The sequence below is a fragment of the Chelonia mydas genome, chromosome 1 (genome assembly GCF_015237465.2).
Source record: "Chelonia mydas isolate rCheMyd1 chromosome 1, rCheMyd1.pri.v2, whole genome shotgun sequence".
Classification (NCBI taxonomy): domain Eukaryota; kingdom Metazoa; phylum Chordata; order Testudines; family Cheloniidae; genus Chelonia; species Chelonia mydas.
The window spans coordinates 229,365,277-229,381,889 of record NC_057849.1 but is presented as its reverse complement, the minus strand read 5'-3'; the positions used below and the strand labels follow the sequence as shown (position 1 = coordinate 229,381,889).

At 40.6% G+C, this 16,613-nt stretch overlaps 1 protein-coding gene across 1 annotated transcript in view; it reads right to left on the bottom strand.

Moving 5' to 3' along the window:
* Positions 1-543: 543 nt before the first annotated feature.
* LMNTD1 (lamin tail domain containing 1) overlaps positions 544-16,613 on the bottom strand; it is a 299,068-nt gene continuing 282,998 nt past the window's right edge. The window contains exon 16 of the mRNA XM_037915372.2: positions 544-4,001. Coding sequence (XP_037771300.1) covers positions 3,861-4,001 — 141 coding nt within the window. The 3' untranslated portion in view covers positions 544-3,860. The remainder of the gene's footprint in view (positions 4,002-16,613) is intronic.

Here is a 16,613-nt window from a genome sequence, read left to right as displayed (position 1 = left end):
CCCCAGTGTAGACCAGGCCTCACTGTAGCACCTACAAGCTCTAGCCATGGACCAGGACGCCCTGCACTAGGTGCTGCACAAACATAGAGGAAAAAGATGGTCCCTGCCCCAAAGAGCTTACAGTTTAAGTAGCCAACAGAGGCGCTGTCCTAGAGTCACTGCTGGAGCTGAACGAAACTCAGCAATTGCAAACTGTACTTCACTGTGTTATTAGCTATGCTTTGCATGAAAAATGAACATGGTTGTAAAATGGTACCAGAGGCCACCTTGTAGGGATTAACTGGGTCTGTCCTGTCACTCTCTTCTTGACTCTCCTTTCCTTTCCCTTGCAGTAGCCTGTACTCTCTGTAGTAAGAACAGCACCAGGTAGTAAGTGTTTCCAGGTTCTGCCCTTTGCGAGTAAGCAGATGTATTTTATTATAAAAAGTAGGAAGTTTTATGAGAAAAAACAAAATAAATCCCTCTAGATGAAATAATACATATTTTTAGAAATAATTTTCCAAGGCATTATTTATACATTGTAATAATAATTACTGAACAATGAAGATTTTAAAATTATGTTTATTGATTTCCATAAGACAGTAGTAATTTGACAGACCAAAAAAAGGCCAGACAAACCAGAGACTGTGAATACAGCATAATGAAAAGTACAGCGCAAGCAGATGTGACTTGAAGGCTGGGCACCAAACTTTTTCTTGATGTCTTTTGTGGAATTAACAAAGCATTCAAGTGGCTCGCTCTGCACTATAGAAGTAGAGCAGGTTCTCTTTGATTAGCAGCTAAGCCAGTTTCCCAAAAATGGGCATCATATTTGAAAATGATTATGGGAAACCTGTCTCTAGGTCCTTTTTTCCAATTGCATTCATGCATCAATGCCTCAGTGTACAGGGTCTGATCCTGAGAGGTGCTCAGCACCTGCAATTCCCACTGATTTCAACATCAACTCAGCATTTCCCAGCATCTGGCAAGAGAGTTTACTATGGCAAGGACAAACTCAGTGTTTAATGTTTATAAAAGGTAATAATAAGAAATGTTAATTGGCATGAAATAGCTGTTTCCTGATAGGTTGTGAGCCATGAACCTATGAAGATCATTGGTTATATGGAGCTGGGAATCCTGGGACAGGTGTGGCTCTCTGATAATGTTCGGATAGATTGTTCTCTCCCAAGGTAAAACCCATGGGATTGAGCTCAGGAGAAGAAATTTCCATGAGCATCAAGTCACAGAGATCCCTCTATATTGTTCTATCAGGAGAAAGGAACTCCATAGAATATATAATATACAGCCTGGGGACTGTGTTACCTTTTCAGGAATCTCCGTAAGGTCAGACAGGGGATGACTGGTGTCACCACAGTCATGAGCCACCAACTCCTCCCCTAACCCGTCCCCGCCCCTCCTCTCCCCTGCATGGATCCTGGTCCTACAAAGCATCTTCTCAGGGTCCCTGGGGATGGACAGTGCTATTGAACTGCTTGAGTCCCCCCCATCCTTGGAGACCTGTTTGGGTCCAGTCCCTGAATAGATAACAGAGGATGAGCTGGGCTTTAGAATTAATATAGAACTTTTTGACATTCAAAATACTTTACAAACAAATAATTAAGACACCCTACTCCCTGTGAGGTGGGTAAGTAGCATTATCCCCGTTTTACAGATGGGGAAATAGAGGCAAAGAGGGATAAAATGACTTGCCCAAGGCCACAGAGAAAAATCAGTCTCAGAACCCCTGTGAAGGTTCAAGTAGAAATCCAATGAATGCTTGAAAAATGGATAACTGGTTTCTTTAATTCTCTTTGGCTCCGAGGCCCAAGACTTCATTCTGCAATGGGCTACTTTTCTTCATCTGCCCTGTATAATGCCAACAGACCCAGGTAATTTGTGGGCAGGATTGAACCTGGGACCACTGAAGCTTAGTGTATGAACCTCTACTGAATAAGCTAAAAGCCACATGGCTAATAGCCAAGGCTGTAGCAGACTCATCAATCCGTAGCTGGGCTAGCTGCCACTAGAGGGGAACAAAGTGCCACACCAAGCAGGCATGGATTACACCCATGCAACTGCTCCTCCCAGACTCATCTGGGTATCCTCTCTGGGGCCTTCAAAGTAGGCCACCTTGTGAGACTCAGGGAGGTAAAATCTGAGGACCCAGATGCAAGTGGCTTAGAAAAATCTGACTTCAGAGGAAGAACGGGACCGGGAACTCATCACGTTATCCCAGACAATTTCAGCTGACTTTCCCCTCACCTCTTGGGGTCCCAACTCACAGCTTGTGAACCTCTCTTCTTTGATTAAAAAATGAGGAGTACTTGTGGCACCTTAGAGACTAACACATTCATTTGGGCATAAACTTTCGTGGGCTAAAACCCACTTCATCAGATGCATGCAGTGGAAAATACAGTAGGAAGATATATATACACAGAGAACTTGAAAAAATGGGTGTTGCCAACTGTAACAAGACCAATTAATTAGGTGGGCTATTATCAGCAGGAGAAAAAAACTTTTTGTAGTGATAATCAGGATGGCCCATTTCAAGCAGTTGACAAGAAGGTGTGAGTAACAGTGTGTGGTGGGGGAATTAGCATGGGGAAATAGTTTTTACTTTGTGTAATGACCCATCCACTCCCAGTCTTTATTAAAGCCTAATTTATTGGTGTCCAGTTTGCACAGATTAACCATTACAATCTAAAGAGCCGGTAGGTCAGCATTGCTCCCCTGGGGATGCAGCCTCCAACTTCACAAACTCTTCCTTCATTTTCCACCATCTAGTTTACAGGAAACCAGACACTGCTCCTCAACGTCAGGCAATATCTTGCCACCAGGCTACTGAGAAAGACTCTGGAAGGCTGTTTTTGGTGGGAGTTATTAATATATTCATAATTTGTGATTTTATAATCCAGGCAGTGGGAAAATATCCCCAAATTTAGGTTAGATTTTAAAACAGTATAAGAGATCGATGTCTGTGGAAGAAGTTTTGGGTAAGTTTCTCCCTGTTTTCACTGGAGATGGAAATGAAATTAAATTTGAATCCAAATATGCCAAATTTTGAGGACATTTGGATCTATATATGGATCCAAAATTTTAAAGCAGACTCCTATCCTTGTAATTGGCTGAATCAAAAGCCAGCATGTTAACATTCCCAAATCTGAAGCAAGTTAGGATCTGTCTTTTGCATCTAAAACTCATCTTTAATTAACATGAATACTGTCCTGGGGATAGATTTGACCAATGGAATCTTTTTACCAGGGCAGTCACAGTCTATCCTGTTTTGCCTACCCTGTTTTGATGCCATTATAGTATGATCATTACCCATTGCTGGCCTTGAGGACACCTTTGTGGGCCAACTTTGCCTACCCATTTTCATATATCAGCTGCCTCCACTGGATTTGATAGCTGTGTAAAAGGGGGGAAATAAATCATCACAGTATAAGAAATATTACATTGCAGATACTTTTAAACATCTTTTTCCCCTGTGCAACCAAAATAGGTGGTTATTTTTTAAAGGTATTTGCTTTGGTAGTTAAATGTTTTCCCCCCCTTAAAACACTGAATGATTATATAAATAATATGTAAAACATTATATATAGTATACACTCTCTCTATAATGTTTTACATATTATATACATCCTATTATCAGTCATTCCAAATATATAATCAATAAAAATGTAATGATAATAGTCAGTGAAACAAACTTTCTGGTACATATCAGTCTACATGGAAACAACATTTAAATTCTACAGTGTCACTCAACAACCTCGTCTCCTCATTCCCTGAAGCAATGACCCACATATTAGTATTTTTGCTGCAGAGCATTAAGGAGCTCCCCCACCCTCCTCGTACACACACTCCTATTCATAGATCCTGTGTTAAGTGTTAGAGAAAGTGGTGGGTGTAAAAGAAGTCGGGGTTGGTAGACTGAAGATGTAAGGTGAATTGACAAAGTACTTCTGTAGAGCAGAGCCAGTGGGTGCAGGAGAACCTACGTACATCACTCCACCTAAATTAGGCTGCAAAAGAAAAACAAGATTCCTGGTAAGTTTTAGAGTAAGTGCATATAGTATTAAACCAATACTCTCTAAATTGCCCTTATTTAGTTAATGTAATTTTTCTTTCCCCTTAATGTTTGAAGGGCTCATGAATGGTGTAGGAGACTGAAGTCTTAGTTAGCCACAGAACAGATAGAGTAGCAATGCAAATATTCGCCATGGCAGTCAGCTGACCTGGAGAGATTATTCAACTGTCCATTCAGTTGCTGATCCTTCTGCTGAGAGTGCCGCAAGGGAGCCAGTTGGGAGGATTGTGTGAGTTCTGTGCACATTTGTTCACTAGGAACTGGACGCAGACCACCAACTCATTCACATTTTAGTCACTAGTGTTCTGAGAGAAATTCTGTGCAGCATCTTAGAAGTAATATTGGTAAATCTTAGTCTTTACCAATTCTTTGAGCCACCCAGTAACTCTCCTAGCTCCTTTCTTATCAAAGTGACACTAGACAATTGAATAAGTTGAAGGTCAATAGTTCAAAAGGCATTAGACAAAATAATAATATATTATTAATATTAGTGGGTGACAAAAGTGACTAATAATTTTAGGTATCTTAGAGAGACCTCATTTTCAGAAGGTGATGAGTGCCCATCTTTTGAAAATCAGACTCCTCTGAAGCGTCTCCAGATGAGTCCCCCAACACGGAGGCGTCCAAAAAATCACTAGTCACTTTTGAAAATTATTAATAAATATTGCAAAAACTAAAATAATCTGAACTGGGGAAAAACAATGGCATGTTTAAATGTACCAATATATTAAACTCTAACAAGATTATATATCAAATTAATGTATTGTTTTCCACACTGAAACTGGAAGGGGAACCGACATTTCTGCCAAAATTTTGTGCCAAGAAGCTGATATCATCATGACCTTGTAATCTATAACTGAACGCCAGCTTCCAGTCAGTATACAAATATACCAGTGACAAAGCCAAGGTGGCTAAGAAGCATTCTTTGATTGTTGCTTTAAATAATTATTTGGAAATTTAAAACCTAATTCTTGGACCCCTGAAAACAGGTGTAATGAAACCATCATTACAGTGATGGTGCTAATGCTAGAGCACTCACTAGGCATAGGATATAGAGCCTTGATTCAAACCCTGTTGAAGTCAATAGGAGTTCTTATATAGGCTTTGTGCTCAGGCTCTGTGTTCATTATTAGCAATAATGTTTGCAGACTTATACTGTGCTTCTTATTAGAAAGATTCCAAAAACCCCATCAGAGGCATGTTCTGTCCTTGGCTGTGCACATGTGGCTCCAATAGATTTCCAGAGGACAGGTCTGCATACACAAGGCAGAATATGGCTTTAAGTGATTGCCAGAGAAGCACTGCTTCTGACCTAGTGTACATACAACACATTCAGACCAACTTCAGCTCTCCACTATTTACTTAAAATGCACACTGTAAGAAACACAGATTTTTCACATCTGAAAAAATCTTGGTCACACGTCACTTTTTTGTACATACAGAGATGGGAGCTGAGTCAAGGACAGCTGCATGATTGCCTGGGAAAAAACATCCTCTGGAGGAATAAGAAAGAAATTGTATTTTGAAAGGAGGTGACCTAGTGGTTAGAGAAGATGAGTAGGTGTCAGGTGGAATCCTGAGGGCTATAACTGGCTCTGCCATTGATTTGCTGTGTGACCTTGGGAAAGTAGCACAATTTCTCTGTGCCTCAGTTTAATAATATCTAATTCATAAGGGCGTTTGTGAGGCTAATTGTTAATTAATCTTGTTCCAGTGGTTTGAGATCCTCATATGAAAGGGGCAAAGAATTATTATTATAATCTGATCCCCAGGTCTGGTTATGTTTATGATCAATTACCTACCGGGATTAAAAAAAACAGCAAACAACAAACCTAAAACAAAACCACCCATTGGTAGATATCTTGGCATGCAGCTAATCTTTCATGGTCCCTTTCAGATATAGAATATTTTTAGACACAAATACACCTATTACATAACATTATAGAATGGAAAGTATTCTCTTTTGTGAAATGTGCATCTTTTTATGTTGGGCTGTGGAATCCAAGACTGAATTTAGAAACATTGGAATTCTAATAGCAAGGCGAACCACTTGTCCGGCTAGTCCAGTATCCCATAGATGAGAGTGGCCAGTACCACTCCAGATGCTTCAAAGAAGGATACAAGAAACACTATAGTGGACAATTATGGAATAACGTCCTCATAGGATAGCTCTTGGCCTCAAATGCATATTGTAGAAATGCGTTCCTAAGATTAATTATGCATTGAGTGGAAGAGTTTCCTTTTATTTGTTTTTAATTTTAATTTTATTTGATGTCCCTTTGTTTCCTATATCAGGAGAAAGGGTAAATAGGAACACACAATTTACCTTCTCTATACCATAATTTATCTTGTCTCTCTGATGTTTCTTTTTATTCATTTCTAAACCACAGTCCTAATCTTTTCAATTTAAAAGTTCTCATCTAATCATCTAAATTACCATCTCTGGACACATTTATTTCTGCAGTATTTTTTTTTGAGATAAGATGACCAGGACTGAATACAGTATTCTAGCTGTGCTCATAACTTTGGTTTATCTATGAATGAAACCATAGCACTCTTGATTTAAAGAAAGTAAGAAAGAAAGAAGTGTTTAACCAATAAACACCAGGAAAACACTGGAAATGGTTATTTGTATTTAAGTATTTGTCTCGTCTACATGGAGCAGTAGTGTAGATTGCAGGAGTGTGATTTCTGAAGTGCACTAACGCGTTGCAAATTAATTGATCTGTGTAGACCCAGATGGTGTGCACTAACAGTTCCTTAGTGCGCTTTAACATAGTGCTGTTTGAAACAGCGTTATGCTGAAGTGCACTAAGGAATATTATAAAGAGATTACTCATTACACTGTATTACAAATAGAAAGCCCCCAAACGACTAGTTTTTGGACATCTACATAAAACTCAAAATTGCTAAAAATAACCCATCCCAAATGAAATTAATAAACCTCCCAAAATAGAATTCCTATTATTTTCTATCCACTTCCTTATATGTCCTAACATGATTCACCTTTTTGACTGCTGCTGTGCATTAAGCAGAGATTTTCACTGAGCTGCCACAACAATGACTAAGTATTTTTCCTGACTGGTTACAATTAATTTAGAACTCAGCAATGGTTAAGAGCAGTTAACTTATTCCTTCCAAAGTTCATTATCTTGCATTTGACAACTGTAAATTTCATCTGCTATCATAATGTCTGTCTGGCTACATTTGTTAGATCCTTCTGAAATTCTTCAGTCTTCTCTAGTTTCATCTGGGCTAAATTATTGTGTCATCTGCAAAGGTAGTCACCTTATTGCTCACCCTCTTTTCCATTTCATTAATAAACACCACGTTGTAGTACACAGATCCTTCAGGCACTCCACTGTTAATCTTTCGCCACAGTAAAAATTTACTATTTAATCTGCATTTGGTTTTCTAACTCTTCATCAATTTCTAACGGTACTTTACCTGTACTTTAATATATGTCTTACAATATGACCTAATAACAACTCAGAGGTATTGTGTGGGAATACTTTTCAGTTAAATTCACAATGACATCACTTTTTATTTAAGCAAAAATTGACCCTGATGAGCCTCATGCCATTTAGATAAGATGCTTTTTAAATATTTCTAAGATTGGGTTATACCAGACTCCATCCTTAAAATGACCGTGTCAAAGAGCACCATCAAAGCATCAGGCTGATGTTTCAAGATCATTATATTGTCACACAATACACTCATAAAGAATAGTTCTGACATCTGCTGCAATTAGTAGATCACTCGTGCATACTTGGCTCCTTGCATCGGTGCTATGTGTACTCACTAGGAGTGCTTGTGGTGATGCATAGTGGAGTACACCCTGGGCAGTTAACCCAGTGTACAACCTGCCATCACCCACAACATTGCCAAAATGTCCCAAAAAGCAATGTATAGGTGGCAGAAAAGAGCTGTGCAGGGGTGACTGGGAGCAAGGGGTCAAGTTCCCGTCGTGCACCCTTTTCCATCCCATAGTTTTCACACCTTTTTTAAAATCCCACAATCCCATGTGGCGCTGTTTGCCCTCTCTGACAGAAACATGGAGCCTTCGCAGCTCTGCACTATTACATCAACCGTGGCTCAATGCTGTGCAGTGAGGTGTTGTTACTGCATCGCTGTAATGGTGCGTTTACAGCAGCGAGAGACAAATTTGAGTGTAGACACACGCACAACTAGGTTGACACAAGGTGACTTACATTGACCTAACTTCACAGTGTAGACCAGGTTTCAGTATTCCTGGCTCTAATGACCTCACTAAGGCCACTTGGCAGTGGATAAGAGTAGGCTATAATCACAATGATATGGCTCACCTCCAAATTAAGATGTCAGGAAAAAGCCATTAGGGTAATTCTTGTAAAACTTGGGGTAACAGACATCAGCCTGATTGATGGATCTGACGCTGTAGAATAATTATCTCACTCTCCTGCCCAGTGGAGGAATCTACATGGACTACAAAAAGAACACAAGGGACTTTCTACAGGAGTAATTGCTCAGAGCAAATTGGCAGCTTTAAAAGGGAATCAGGTGGATTGCCTTTCTTCATTTTAGATTAAGAATGGAGTAGTCACCCTTTTATTAAATCTCTATGTGATAATGAACTGAAGGTAATGTATTCACAAAGATGACAACATCTTACATTACAGTTATGTAGACGCTTTTCATCGCAAAGGACCCCAAAGTACTTTACAAGCTATGGCTCAATCCTACAAAGTGTGGAGAACTTCCTGAGTGGAGAAAAGGGCCTGGAATTCCCATGGGAATTGTGGTACCTCCACCCTCCACACCACCCAGGAGGTGGTCAGCACTTTGCAGGATCAGTCCTTTATAAATGCAACACCTTGTATGAGATAGTAAGAACAGAAGACTAGGTTCCAGATCCTCAGCTCGTGTAAATAAATTGTAAATAAATTTACATCAGCTGAGAATTTGGTCCTAGGAGTCAGATTGCTGGATTTTATTCTCAGCTCTGCCACATGATCACTGGGCAATTCATTTAAACTCTCTGTGCCTCAGTTTCTCCATTTGTAAAATGGGGATTGTCACAAGGTGGCACTGCCCCCTTAAGAAGGAAGAGGCCAGTGCATCTGTGACTGGTCCGCTGACTCCCAGTTGGGCTATATCAGAAGGAACATGGACAAATCAGGAAAGTGATTGAGAGAACAAACATGGGGCTTTCGCTGCACCCTAGAAAAGGGATACTGGCTACAAGTCAGGATGCCTGGGTCGTGGGAGAAGGAGACTCTGGAACAAGAGAAAGACCCAGGGGAGTGCCCCTGCGGCAACTATCCTGGGCAAAGGGCAGGAAGCTGGGAAAGAATTCAAGAGGGATATGAGATTTTATTAAGCCCAGGGTGGGTGGACATTGTTATTCCATTGTTTCAAGGAAGACTAGAGCCTGAAGAAAGTCAAGAGTGAAAAAGGTGACAGAGCATGAGGTGGTTTGAGTTACAGTATGGCACTTGAGTTTAAATCCTTGAGCCAGGTAATAATGAATTATCCCATGACGAGGGATCCTCTGCCCAGGATAGTGTTTGAGGAGTATTTGCAGTGACCTGGAGAAGGGGGGAAACTGAGACTGGGCACCTGCAGGCACCTTCCTGCCTGGAGGAGGCACTGGCAAGGGGCCTGACAAGTAACAGGGTTATTAATACTTCACAGAGTGATGTTAGGCTACAAACGTGCAATTCTTTTGTAATGCATAAATGTGTTAGTTTGCTTTTGTTTTGTCTTTAAGGATGACATTTTTAATCTCATCTGTTATCAATTACACTATACTCTCTTTACAACTCCTGTTGGATGCTAAACCTTGAGTGTAATGGAGAAGCTGCAAAGGAATGTAATTAAATTAGGAATCTTCTAACATGCTGAGAATACATTGTAATTAGGTCCAAGCTGTGAAGTTCAGGAGCCTGCCACTGCTTCCATTGACTGAAGATGAAATGTCAATTCCACATCTGAATTTTCTCCAGTGTTCTGAGTTACAGAGTGAGCATCTGCAAAGTTTGGATCTGGAGCTGATCTTCTTTGATTTCGTGAGTGTTCTTACCTGGGGCTTTGGTTCAGGCTAGGGCTGTCAAGCAATTAAAAAAATTAATCACAATTAATCACACTGTTAAACAATAATAGAATACCATTTATTTTTGGATGTTTTCTACATTTTCAAATATATTGATTTCAATTACAACACAGAATACAAAGTGTACAGTGCTCACTTTATATTTATTTTTGATTACAAGTATTTGCACTATAAAAAACCCCAAAAGAAATAGTATTTTTCAATTCACCTAATAAAAGTACTGTAATGCAATCTCTTTATCATGAAAGTTGAATTTACAAATGTAGAATTATGTACAAAAATAACTGCATTCAAAAATAAAACAATGTAAACTTTTAGAGCTTGCAAGTCCACTCAGTCCTACTTCTTGTTCAGCCAATCACTCAGACGAACAAGTTTGTTTACATTTGCAGGAGATAATGCTACCCGCTTCTTGTTTACAATGTCACATGAAAGTGAGAACAGGTATTGGCATGGCAGTGTTGTAGCCGGCATTGCAAGATATTTACGTGCCAGATTTGCTAAAGATTCATAAAAAGAAAAGGAGTACTTGTGGCACCTTAGAGACTAACAAAGATTCATGTGTCCCTTCATGATTCAACCACCATTCCAAGGGACATGCGTCCATGCTGATGACGGGTTCTGCTTGATAACAATCCAAAGCAGCGTGGACCGACGCATGTTCATTTTCATTATCTGAGTCAGATGCCACCAGCAGAAGACTGATTTTCTTTTTTGGTGGTTTGGGTTCTGTAGTTTCCGCATTGGGGTGTTGCTCTTTTAAGACTTCTGAAAGCATGCTCCACACCCCGTCCCTCTCAGATTTTGGAAGGCACTTCAGATTCTTAAACCTTGGGTCGAGTGCTGTAGCTATCTTTAGAAATCTCACATTGGTACCTTCTTTGCATTTTGTCAGATCTTCAGTGAAAGTGTTCTTAAAATGAACAACATGTGCTGGGCCATCATCTGAGACTTCTATAACATGAAATATATGGCAGAATGCAGGTAAAACAGAGCAGGGGACATACAGTTCTCCCCCAAGGAGTTCAGTCACAAATTTAATTAATGCATTATTTTTTTAAGGAGTGTCATCACCATGGAAGCATGTCATCTGGAATGGTGGCCGAAGCATGAAGGGGCATATGAACGTTTAGCATATAAGACACCTAAATACTTTGCAATGCCAGCTACAAAAGTTCCATGCAAATGCCTGTTCTCACTTTCAGGTGACATTGTAAATAGGAAGAGGGCAGCATTATCTCCTGTAAATGTAAACAAACTTGTTTGTCTTAGCAATAGGCTGAACAAGAAGTAGGACTGAGTGGACTTGTAGGCTCTGAAGTTTTACATTGTTTTGTTTTTGAGTGCAGCTATGTAACAAAAAAAATCTACATTTGTAAGTTACACTTTCACAACAAAGAGATTGCACTTCAGTACTTGTATCAGTTGAACTGAAAAATACTGTTTCTTTTGTTTATAATTTTTACAGTGAAAAATATTTGTAATAAAAATAATAATGTAAAGTGAGCACTGTACACTTTGTATTCTGGGTTGTAATTGAGATAAATATATTTGAAAATGTAGAAAAACATCCAAAATATTTAATACATTTCAATTGGTATTCCATTGTTTAACAATGCAATTAAAACTGCGATTAATCTCAATTAATTTTTTAATCACGATTAATTTTTTTGAGTTAATCGTGTGAGTTAACTGTGGTTAGTTGACAGCCCTAATTCAGGCTCATTTTAGGGATCTTGATTTCTTATAAAGCAGCCTTGAGGGTGGCATAGACTTTTAAAAATATAGCTTTGATTTTATTTTTATTAGGGCTGGTCAAAAATTTTCCATCTGTACTGTTTTTCATTGGAAAATTGGATTTTCAACTAAATTTTTTTTCCATGAAAAGTGTTAACTTCCTGTGGAAAATTTCAATATTTCATCAAAAAAACCCAAACATTAAAATATTTTTTATTGAAAATGACACCCCAGTGCATCATGGAAATTCTAGTTGATGCACCTTATGCTCCTGTATGGCTCTCTGGCCAGACTACATCTCCCAGGATGCATATTATCCAGGGACTCTTAGGAAGCAAAACAATTTTAAATACAACAGAAGCAGGAAGCCTGCCAAACAACCAGTGAGGCCCACTGGACGATCAATGATGTCAAGGCCGTTGCAGAGAAGCTACATACATTCTTTGCATTGGTCTTCACTGTAGAGGATGTGAGGGAGATTCCCACATCTCTCAGCCATTCTTTTTAGGTGTTACGACTCAAAAAAAGCGATCTAAGAGTCATTGTGGATAGGCTTCTGAAAACGTCCACTCAAAGTGCAGCGGCAGTCAAAAAAGCGAACAGAATGTTGGGAACCATTAGGAAAAGGATAGAGAAAAAGACAGAAAATAGTATAATGCCATTATATAAATCTCTGGTACGCCCACACCTTGAATACTGCATGCAGTTCTGGTTGCCCCATCTCAAAAAAAGATATATTAAAATTGGAAAAGGCACAGAGAAGGGCAATAAAAATGATGAGGGGTAATGGAACAGTGTCCATATGAGGAGAGATGAAAAAGACTGGGACTGTTCAGCTTAGAAAAAAGAGACGACGGTGTGTGTGTGTGGGGGAAATAGGTGAAGGGTACGTCCATCAGTGGCTATTAGCCAATGTGGTCAAGGATCCAACCCCATGCTCTGGGTGTCCCTAAACCGCCAACTGCCAGAAGCTGGGGATGGATCACTCCATAATTGCCCTGTTCTGTTCATTCCCTCTGAAGCCTCTGGCACTGGCCACTGTTGGAAGACAGCACTAGTCTAGATGGACCATTGGTCTGACCCAGTATGGCCATTCTTATGTTATGACACACACCCCCTGTTCCAACCAGCTCTACTTTTTATCTTACTCCTGCAAGGGAAAAATAAAATAAATGTGAAAGTCTGACCTTAGGTGAAGGGTAAAGCTTCAGCATGCTGAGAAAGGTGGTGGACGTGGCATTGGGGGCTGGAAGGAGAGGTTCTGTACTGATTGTAAGAATTGTAAACCGGCCTTGTGCTGATCACCCAGTGTGAAGAATGTCCCTGGAAGGAGGAGTTTCAGGGTTCCTTTCCTATCCTGTTGTGTAAATATGATATGATTAGCAGAAAATGACCTGCCTGAACCAAAACCACAGATCTAAGGCTCCCAAAACATGGGGAATGGCCAAGATATGAATCTGAATTTTGTAAATCAGTTTCGTCTCCCGAACAAGCTGATCCAGAACTGTGGACCTGAACATCCCAAACGCTGAGGTGCTTGAAACCTAAGTCAAAATTTTGCCATTAAGCCCATCTCTAACCTTTTAAAATAAAAGCTCCCTTTCTGCCAACAACATGATATAGACTGGGGCCCCACATTTTGTGGGTTTCCCAAAACTTAAGTGCCCCCAGACATCCTCCGCACAGACTCTTACTCTTAGGTCTCCCCTTCCCCTCACTCCAGCGAACTCTTTTCCTCCACTAGTAGTTCATCCGGTGTGCAAAATGTGGTATATGCAAATTTGTCATCTTTCGCTTCTTAAATAGCATTGGCTCAATTGTCCATGACAAGTAAAATGGATGAAGGACCTTGAGGAGGTAAGTCATATACCAATTTCATCAGTATGCTCTGTTCACTGATAGCACACTGGGTCTCCTGGGATCTTTGTTAAGCCCACAGATGGGAATTGCAGCTTGCTTTCTCGATTCACTGCCTTTGGATAAGATCAAAACTTTCTCTGGAATGAGTTCCAGTGAGCTGTGACCCTAGGAATAAACTGTTTTTCTGTGAACACCTATTGCTTGTTCAATATATTTACTCCTCGTGATTTGTGAGGCTTTTTTCATTGAGTTGGACACCGTGCTGTACAGCTGCATCACTGTGCAGCTTGCACTATGTGGTAGGGAAATCAATGGAAATCCTAAACCTTGGCACAGAAAAACTAGTTTGGTTCCAGACTTGCTGCACTTTACCTCCTTTCTTGCAAACACAGAAGAGGTTTTGGGCGTAACTCAAAGCCTTCTGCTGCTCTTCTTGGTGGGTGTCAGATACAATAAAACTCTTTCAGAATGAAAGTGAAAGCCCTTAACGTACTGCTTTTGTATAGTTTCTAAGCGCATTTCAATATGTTTAAAAAATGAGTGAATAACTTAGTTCCTGTATGCCATTCGGTTCAGCTCACAAAGCCTCATCCTAAAAAACAGAGGCAAATTCTGAGGCTCCACAAACATCCCCCCTAAATAGGTGTGCAGAGCAGATCTAATGTATGCCCATTTCATAGCTGACAGCAGCCCCAGGCAGGATCCTCTTCCCCACCCCCATGCAAATGGTGCCCTTGCAAAATCTGTTGTGGGGAAACTGCAAAGGTGGGACCATTAGTTAGTTATGTAAAAACATGCAAACCCACACTTGATGTTGCTCTCACATGTTCCTCCATGACTGCTCCGCAGATATTGACAGAAGCCAGAATACAAGAGTTAAATCTCCACCCTATGACCCTGACTGCTGGACATTAGTTTTCTATCTGCAACATCTGCCACAATTTTTTCCTTAAAAGGGAAAGTACAATCTCTCAACCCCAACATGGCTTCTTCTCTCCCCATTCCACGCATACTCATCATATCACTTAACAGCAAAAACAGTGCAAGTTATTAAAAAAAAAAAGTTTTGGCTCCTAGTATTTATTCCCCAGCCTGGTCTAACCCGTTTCCCTTTCTTTCTGCCAAATCAAAGGCAATTTAAATAATTTACCTTCCCCCCCAAAGTGCTTTTATCTTCTGGGGTTTCAGCCAATTTTCCTGTCTACCTGCTCTCAAGCTAATTAAAAATAGCACTTACAAATTATCTCTGGAGGCTCACAAAACTTGAAACAAGTCTCTAAGGTATGAAATATAATCCAAAAATAACACTGGGAGTATATTCCAGAAATACCATCCCTGGAAACTTGGAGCCACATCCTTAGGTGGTATAAAGCGGCATAGGTCCATTTACAGAGTTAGGCCCATTTACACCAGCTGAGGACTTGCATATTATTCAGTACTCATAAAAAGTGCTACACTGACTGCCCTGGGTACTGTAATCCTGTTTTATCAATAGAATACAAGCACCTGGAAGGAAAGACAGATGGACAGACATCAAGCCAAGCTTGTACACATTATCCTGCCCCACCAATGTCCTTCCGCTGGAATATGGGGAGGAATTCCTTTGAGAATAGCTCTACAGCTATTCATTCTTCAGCTTCTCTGGCAAGACTCTCAACACAGGTGGAAGGCGGGATTGGGGATGGGCGATCTGATTCAGAAAACGTAAGAAACTCTGGCACCTAGGCCACCTTTAGAATGAACTTCCTTTTAAAAAATTTATTTTAGGTTCTGAAGCGTTTTGATAACTTGGCACTTCTGAATTCTCATTAAAACAAGAAGGGAGAAAAAAATGCCACAAGGAGTGTGACCATTCTCCTGGCATTTCTCGCTGAATCTTGCAGACTCAAGAGGATCAGATGTGACATCCAAACTTGTGAGTGTTTATCTAACTTGAACATGAACTCTGAAGCTCTGGCTGTGCATCCATCGCTACTTGTCATGTGGGCAGATGTCCTCTCGGAACAAGACAGGCCATCATCTCATTTCATATAGAACACTGGAAAATAACAAAATGGTAACAGGCCATATCCCCAGCCTTATTCCTGCCCCGCTTTGTGCCACTCTGCTGGATGACAAGCAGCCATCACTGGCCAGCTGGAGACTTCTGGATGGGGTAGAGCTGATATGGCCAGTTCTATACCACCCGCTTGCTGCCCCGATATAGGGAGCATTGCCAGGGAGAGTGGCTGTAGCTAGAGCACTGCTCTACTCTGGCAATTTTCAGCTGACATAAAGGATCGATCCCTGGGGGACTGTAACCCATGGGGCAAGTGACAGCAGTCCTGAGGTAGCTCTGACTAGCGCCAGGGCTGCGTCCCAGAGACCAGCAGAGTACAAAGGTGTTGTTAAGCCACCTTTGAATTGCCAGGCCAGAGGATCAGGGACAAAGACTTGTAGCTACTATCACATGATTCAAACAGCTCTAGAGATGAAAGGCTCCATTGCCAATTCACTATTTTCTAAGGCATTCAGATAACCAGAAACTTGAATTTTTCAAAGTTACACCACTTCACTTGCCATGACAACCCCTCCTTTCATTGACCTCTGATGCTCTTTGCAAAGTTTAACACACACCTACACAACATCTCACTGGGAACCATATCATGAAGTGCATGAGGTGAAGGTAGGGGAGCAAAGTAGCCGAAAGAAGTTCTCTTATTCTGGGGCTGGTTATCTGGCATGCTGTGATGCAATCTGTGGACTGCTCTAAGTTGTGCTGGCTGGCCATTGACACCAAGAGGCTGTCTGCCAGTCAGAGATTGCCAGAGTGCAGTACTGTCAAGCCATATCCCCTGCTTTCCCTGTCCGTAACTCCCT